At 36.2% G+C, this 8,379-nt stretch overlaps 1 protein-coding gene across 1 annotated transcript; it reads right to left on the bottom strand.

Annotated features, from left to right (window-relative positions):
• Positions 1–2,448: 2,448 nt before the first annotated feature.
• Positions 2,449–5,446, bottom strand: LOC121412255 (ubiquitin thioesterase OTU1-like). Its single transcript, XM_041605157.1, has 2 exons — positions 5,367–5,446; positions 2,449–3,653 (listed from the first exon to the last, which is right to left on the bottom strand). Exon 2 carries the CDS (start codon positions 3,632–3,634, stop codon positions 2,738–2,740), a length of 897 nt encoding a protein of 298 aa, XP_041461091.1. The 5' UTR covers positions 3,635–3,653; positions 5,367–5,446; the 3' UTR covers positions 2,449–2,737.
• Positions 5,447–8,379: the final 2,933 nt, after the last annotated feature.

The following is an 8,379-nucleotide window of genomic DNA, read 5'->3' as shown; positions in this document are numbered from 1 at the left end:
ATTGTAGTTCAATCTTTTGTGTGGACACTTAAATGAGGGACCAGCCCAAGAACCAATACATGTAGTTGATCTAATTCATATTCAGACATGCAATTGTCAACTTTACCTAGAACCTGGCCTGATGATGTTTAAATATAATTAAATAATGAGAAATAAGAATAAATAAAACATTGTAAACCTGAGGCAATGAAGAAAACAAATATTGCAAAATGCAAATGTATAAAAACTATAACAAAATGTCAGAGATTTCATAGTTTCCAGAAATAAAAATATTAATAATGTTTCACACACAATCATATTCCTGAAACAGGGGCTGGTCTATGCAGACAAATACTTGCAATCTTTCTCCAGTTCGTACTACAATGCTTTGATCACTAGCACCATTGACTTACATTGCTAATGAATGGTAATTAAACCATGAGAATAAAGAACGTAATTGATGAACAAAGGAATTGACAATGCAGGGAAATGGAGACTATGATCAAGGGGACACACCCTCAAATGCTGTAACTGAACTGGCTTTCCAACTACTGTATCATCAGCAAAGATATCTATATGTACATTTATGTTGTCTGTCATTGATTGATCATAAAAACGAATTGACTTATTGGCATATTACAATCATTCTAGTGATCTAAGGTAGAAACAAGATGGTTCAAGAACCACGAGTCTCGCCTGATATTGCGATAAATATAATATGCAATATGATCTTTTGATCTTATCATCCTCATGAACATACGTGTGGTATTCATTTGTATCAAGAGTAAACACAATTGATGCAGAAATTTAAAAAAAATTAGAGAAATTTTAACAGAAACTTGTTATATTAGCATTTGACCTTTTGACCCCTAGATGACATTTGACCCCATCTCCCTCACACATACACATTGCATTCCCCAAGGATCATATGTACCATGTATGAGCTTAAAGAGAAATGCCAATAGTTGCAGTAAACACTGATTTCATGAGAAAGTCTGTAAAACCAGGCTTAATTGTCAGAATATCATCGAGGATCTAGATCTGGTACAGTTACATAAACTGAACTTTGTGAAATCTTGAAATCTACGCTGAAAAATGTTCACACTGAAGATCACCAACAAAGATAGGCACACGTGGGACCGTGTATTATTATTGCTGGAATAAAGACCCGACGGAAGTGACCGAATCCGCGCTTATTTCTCAGCAATTACACAATTTCTCCCAGAATCCTTTGGCACATATTTTTTATTCATAGAAACAGACACTTCGGTAGTCATACTAGATTCTGTAAAAAGTCATTTTGAGATCGTTACCAAATCTGGAATTTATCTTTAATTGATGCAGATGTAAAGAAAAAAGAGCAAGTTGAACAAAAACTTAAACATTTTGAAACAGACTAATGGACTAACAGACCAACAGACTAACGAATTAATGCCAAAAGGTAAAGTGATTACAAGGCCTCTGCCAAACTTCATTCAGGCGAGACAACAGGTGAGACAAATATATGTCCATGAAAGTAGCTGCAGCTAATTCTGGTTCATTGTGGCATTGGCTCCAGGGGCCTGTTTCATAAAGAGATACAACTGTTGTAACATTGCCATAACCCGGGTCTTTCTACATCCTATGCCCACTTCATAAATCACTCTCTATTCAAAGTAAAATTTAATAAACTACAAATATTTGAAGGTAGGGGAAGGCGGGGTAAGTTGTGTGACACTTTTTGCATTTTGCATGTTAGAATTGATATGACTAGTACTATTGTAGAAATAAGTACCTTGCCTTTAAATTTGATTCTTGGGAAATGTTGTTCACCTACATATAACTTTCTACCCCCACACTGAAAGTCATCGTGACCTTTGAAAAAAACTGATGTCAAATGGCTCAACTTGCCCCATATATGGGTTAAGTTGTGCCACCGTCTGGGGGTAAGTTGAGCCACAAAAACTACGTACAAAATGTATGGGGGGAGAACCAGCATGTCAATTTTTTGTTTAAAGTCTTTTCACTTGCTAATTCTCTATAATACTAACATCCTTTAAAAGGAAAAGAGCAGTCATGTAAATTTGCTCCTTTCAGCCTGCATTTTACTCGATTTTTAATTATGGTTTGTTTGTTTTTTAAGATACATTACCATAAGAATTACCATGGCTCAACTTGCCCCATGCTGTTTGGCTCAACTTACCCCAGTCCGAACTTAGTGCGATAATTTTGTATCCACACATTTATTATGCATCTATCATATAAAAGACTATGACAAGAATGAAGATCCATACATGGACTAACAATGTTGTTATCATGTCTTTACTATATTTAAAGACGTGTGTGTGAATAAAGTACTTATCTATTTCACACTCTTTTTTACTTTTTTGGCTGAAATTCATACTTTTCCCTCTAAAAAACTACTTTTTGTTTCAAAGTGGAAAACAATGTGGTGGGGTTAGGAGTTATACATGACACCACCACAATATCTGACTGATTCATTATTGGCCTGGGGCTGGTGGCTCAACTTGCCCCTATGCTCAATTTACCCCGCCTTCCCCTACTATATAGAATCATTACTCTACCCACATGGAATAAATGTTAGACAATACTTCAAGTTTCTAATATCATCAATAATGAGATTCAAGCATTGTAAATATTTATGCATATAATGGCCTTCAGACAAGAAATAAGTTATATAAACCTTCATTTTTAATTGATGAATCTGCATATGGGTGGGTGTGTCTCCTTTTAATATCAATATCCCCAAAGTAAGAATTCAGTATTCTGCAAAGTTAGAATGTCCTGTTGCCATAGCATGCTGCCGTGCTTGTCTTTGCCCTCGTAGGCCATCATTACAAACTAGACAACGCAGAGTAAAATCAGAAAGATCTGTATACTGTCTGCTTTTCTGGGCCTCCTTTGCAAGCTTCAAGACTTGTGAGAGGACATCTTCATCATCAACTCCAAACACTGTCTCTGTACCACCTCCCTCAAGTTCCTTAATCAGAGGATCATAGTGAACATTATCATAGATCAGGTAAATACGATGCTTGTAATCATTGTCCTCTCCAAATCTATCAACACGCCCTGTCTGGGTATCAACAACTGCAATCTCTGTCTCATAGAACTCAGTCAGTATCGAGATTTCTATGGCACCACCCCAAGTGTCTGGGTTCTTTATCCACTGGCAGTACATGGAGTTTGATTTACCTAGGAAGGCTTCATTGTACAACTCAGGATTGCTGCTGACGACACTGACGATAAGGTTGCGGAGTTCTTGAGCACGCGAGCTGTCTGTATTACCACCTTCCATGAGTAAGGCTATGCTCATGAATAGGCAAGAGTTATCAGCTGGAACAACACGACGGGTCATTGTGGCCTCTGGGTCGCTGCTTCCTCGAGTACCATCAGTTTGATTACTGATGACAACCTCCTCTACTATGACCATATCTCCCGACTTAAAAGGAAGAGAAGCTAATTCTTGACCATGGTTTGATATATCTAGTGGTTTGGGAGGGTAACCATGGAGTAACTTCTGAGATTTGCTTGGTATTTCTGTGAATTCTGATATTTTTTGGAGTAGGTTGCCGATTGTAGACTTCATAGTGAGACCTTCTAATTTTGTCCGTCCATTCTTGGCTTTGACCATTACAAGGAATGGTGGAGAGGTCATGGCTCTTATCTTGGTTTTTCTGAAAAAAAAAAATATTGAAGCAAATCTTATATCAGCATAACAGAATCCACACCTCTGTTCAAATGCCATTTTTCTGGGCTGGCACCATTTTGTGAAAAAATTTATACACACATCGTAATGAATATTCATTAGGTGGGCTGATGATGTCACATCCCCACTTTTCCTTTTTCTTATGTTATTTCATGAAATCATAAATGTTTCATTATTTCATACATGTGTAAATGATGTGTCTCTATTATGATGAAATAAGTTGCATTAATAAATAACTAATGCACATAATCAGTTGTCAATCCAACTGTTTTAGTTCTTGGTAGAAAAAATTTTGAATAAACCTGATTTCATGTTATAAAATACAAAAGAACACGTGGGGTTATGACAACATCAGCCCACCTAATAAATATTCATAAAGACATGCCTAGAACTGTTTCACCGGAATAATGCAAATCTTTAAAATTCAAGATTTTGATCAAATTTTCAGCATTTTGCTTTGTGAATTTTACTCTGGATTCATTGAGAGATAATTACCTCAAGCCTGAACCATACGTTTATTGAGTACCAAATTTTCAGAAAAATATCCAACAAAGTCTCAGCTGATTTATTGTTGAATCCCAGTTGGTCTAATCCAATCTGCTCAAATTGCCACTACTGCCCATCCAATAACCACTTTGTCTTAAATAATAAGTCCACCCCCCAAAAAAGGTTATGGCAATGAGAAGGACAAAATCAAACAAGCATAATGCTGAAAATGTATACATGTATATATGTAAAATTAAGAAAGTTATAACATTTCAAAGTTTTGCTTATTTTCACAAAACAGACCGTTTAATTGTTTATGCACAAATCACATTCATTTTTATTGATCCATATTAACAACACATATAACACAGTTGATGTGTAAATGAGAGAGTTGATGACATCACAAACTGACCATTTCTTTTATATTTTATTGTCTGGAATATGAATATTTCAGTATTTGCAGATTTGACAAGTAAACTCTTTAATAATCACACTATGGTATTGTTCAGGCAGGAATGAAAACTTTTAGACAATTGAATACATAAGAAGAAGTAACATCAGCAGTTCCCATCAGTGCCACGGAGAGGACCCCCATTTTTACACTCAAATTTCCATTCCAAGGCATGTAGCATTGTTATCTATTTGAGAAAAAACACAAAGAAAGCTGCTCCAAAGCATAGCATTTTCTTCTAATCGAGAAAGAAGAAGAAAGAAATCCGTTCCAACGCTTCGCATATTTTTCGTTACGCCGTTCCGGCTGCAATGATCCGCTACAATTAGCTTCATTTTTGGTCAAAAGCAGCCAGAGCGCTGTAATGTAAGATCATCGCCTCTGCGCAAGTTTCATCAATTCTTAGTACAAAAAGTTAGGAAATATTATAGAGAACAAATCAGAAGACAATTACAACTATTGAATTAATATTTTTAATGTTATTCAAAGACAAAAAGGAAGGCTTCAGTAATATAAAGTGTCCGGACACCTGACCCCCATCTTTGAATGAATGGCTTAACCCACGTAAAATCCAATATGCGGGACTAGGCCTAAAAATAGGCCGAAATAAAATCTAATTTAACTTTGGCCTGGGCTGACCACCTCAGGGTCTTTGCCCTTTCGTCTGCTAAGCCTGTCACGAATCGCTAAACAGCCAAAAATTAAAATATTAAACCACACATAGAAACAAATTTGCAAACTCACAAATCTCAACTGGAAATGGGACTCTCTCCTTGCCTTTCAGGCTTCGCCAGTTCGCCTCCTTCTTTGTTTATATGGTTTACGCCGCGCCTAGCCTAGCCTATACCTGCGCCCCTTAATTTCGTTCACTTTCTTCCTCTGCTTACTTTTCTTCTCTATGTTTTCTTCTCTCCTCCGTTTCCCCCTTTTTGTTCTTTTGTTTTTCTAGTAGAATTGTTAAGAGATTTGAACGCTTCATTTTTGTCTCGCCTGCATAGCAGGCGAACAGCTATCACAAAATTTGATTTTTGTAATAAAACTGTCGTAATTTTGCCCGATACGCCAACTGACGAACCCCTTCAAAATTTTGGGCTCATTTACAAAATACATGGGCGGCTCGAGCAAAATCAAGGAATTAAAATTCCCCACTACCGGGCCCACTAAGAACCCTTTGAATGTTACCCACTGCAATATTTTTTTAAAACAATGATATGCACGTCGTCGTCATGAATATTTCATAGGTGAATTGATGATGTCCCATCCTTTTTCTTTTGTTATTATATTGAATCAATTGCTTCATTTCTTTTTATTCAAGTGTAAATGATATATCTCCCTTGTAATGAAATACGTTGCAGCGATGAAATCTAATGCATTAAATCAGTCGTCAATTCAATTGTTTTGGTTCTTGAAGAAAAATTTGAACAAACCTAACAGAACAATTGGGAATGTGCCCAATATGACACCATCAGATCAGGGACGTGACGTCCCTGATCTGGGGTCCGTTGCAGAAAGAGTTGCGTTTAAACGCAAGTCAAAAAATCAATCGCAAGTCCCAAATGCGCGCTGTTCATTGGTTGAAAATCAAGTTACGCATCATATTTAGAGTTGCAATTGATTGCAACTCTTTCTGCAACAGGCCCCAGATTGCCCATTGAATATTTATGAAGACATACCTAGAACTGTTTCACCGGAACTATGCAAATCTTCAACATGTAATAACTGTGATTTTTTTTAATTGTCCGATTTTGATCAAATTCATTGTTTTGTTGGTCTAGCTTATTATTTATCTGTTCAAACCAGCTTATCTCCAGCCTGGAATATCCCTTTAAAATGTGCATAAATTATAAAATTTCAGATCAGAATATAAAAAATCTTTCTGCTCGCGCTTCGCACTCACATTACTGATATAGGAAGATATCCAATTATCCGTCCTTTTCCGGATTTACAAAACATGAATAGAATGTCCCGTTTTTATTTCTTTTCGCTCGCACTTCGCGCTCGTATTGAATAGTTATATACCTATCCTGTTCATGATTAGAAAAGCTAGTGCTTAGAATGTCCCATTTTTAGGTCTGAAACCGCAATTTTGTTTTCGCTCGCATCAATTGTACAGTTATATACTTATCCTGTTCATACAGCGCGTCCCAAAAAAAAATGTCCCTCTGTTATGCGGCTTAATAACTTCCAAAAATAAAAATTATTCTCAATGAAATGTATGGATATAGGAAGCCCATCTCATGTACTAACTTCTATAAAAATTTCATTGATCTCGCTTCAGTGGTTTTGAATACACAGCCTATTATGTAACAGTGGTGCATTTCAGCCCATTCCAAGTTTGTATACATGCAACACTTCTTTGTGTTCTGCACTTTCTTGCATATCAACCCCCTTGGCCTAGACAATTCTGACCAAGGATTTTCTGACCAAGGAATTCCCTGATCTGACCAGGGAAATCTCCATGATCTAACCAGGCTCATCAAATCATAACCTTCAGCCTGTTCAGAAGGGCAAACACAGTATTTGACAGTTCATTTCATGTTTGATAAACGGGAGATGCACAATGATTGAGACAACGGGTCATGTCTGTTTCATGCATAATTCCAACAATACTGTATTTTTGTTTTCATTTCTTTTTTTAGTTTAATTAGATACTGAGGTCAAGTTCAATAATTCAGTGTAACTTTTTAAAAGAAAAAGTCAAAATTTTCTTTGGTATAGTTCCTTTTCGCAAAGGGTGATTAACTTGTGGATTCCCCCTTTTTCAGCTTATTTTACTCATCCATCATTCACATTTTCTTTCAAGTTGGTGCACTGATTCCCCTATCAATCATCAAACAACTAAATTTTTTATGATTCTTGTCCTTCTGAACATGCTCAAGTTTATTATTTGATGAGCCTAGATATGATTAGGGAATTATCCCTGCTCATATCCTGGATGTAAGAATGGGGGTTAACATGCCATAGACAATGCAGAAATGCATCACTGCTAAACACTTGGAATGAGCTAAAATGCACCACTGTTACGTAACAGAGTGTGTATTCAAAACCGCTGAAGCGCGACCAATGAAATTTTCATAGAAGTTCGAACATGAAATGAGCTTTCTACTCATGAACATTTATTTGAGAATCCTACCACATTTTAGAATTAATTCAGTCCTATGTCAGAGGGACATTTTCTTTGGGACGCGCTGTAATTACAAAAAGTTTAGAATGTCCATTTTTTAAAGGGCGGAATGTCAACACTTTCAGCTCGCGCTTCGCGCTCGCATTATTTAATTATATGCTGTCTATGTTCTTTTATAAGAATAAAGGTAAGAAGTGACTATCATATATATATATATATATATATGCACATGATGCCCATGATTGTGAAAAAAAAGAGAATTCAAAATCCGTTTCTGAAACAGTCGTGAAAAACACATCTGTTCATTACTGTACGTCCCACAAAAAATAAAAGGGGATTTGGCGATGATTTATCATAACTTAACCATAAATAAAATAGACAATTAACCTACCAATGTAAAATGTAGAATCTCCTCTTTCATCTGAACCTATTCAGATTATTCCTCATTCACGCATGAGCGAGCAAAAAAATTTGAAGAAAGGATACCAAAAACTCATTTGGTGGGGGATCTGAATTTCAAAAAGAAAATCACATGCCTTGGAAGTTCAATATCTGCTCTTTTATTTGATACCTTAATCACAGAAAATGGTCAAGAAGTAAAAAAGTTCTGTTCCTTCGAAACAATGCTTGTAT

This window comes from Lytechinus variegatus, chromosome 3 (assembly GCF_018143015.1).
Source record: "Lytechinus variegatus isolate NC3 chromosome 3, Lvar_3.0, whole genome shotgun sequence".
In the NCBI taxonomy this organism is placed as follows: domain Eukaryota; kingdom Metazoa; phylum Echinodermata; class Echinoidea; order Temnopleuroida; family Toxopneustidae; genus Lytechinus; species Lytechinus variegatus.
The sequence above is the reverse complement of the archived record's forward strand: the minus strand, read 5'-3'. Positions and strand labels throughout refer to the sequence as shown.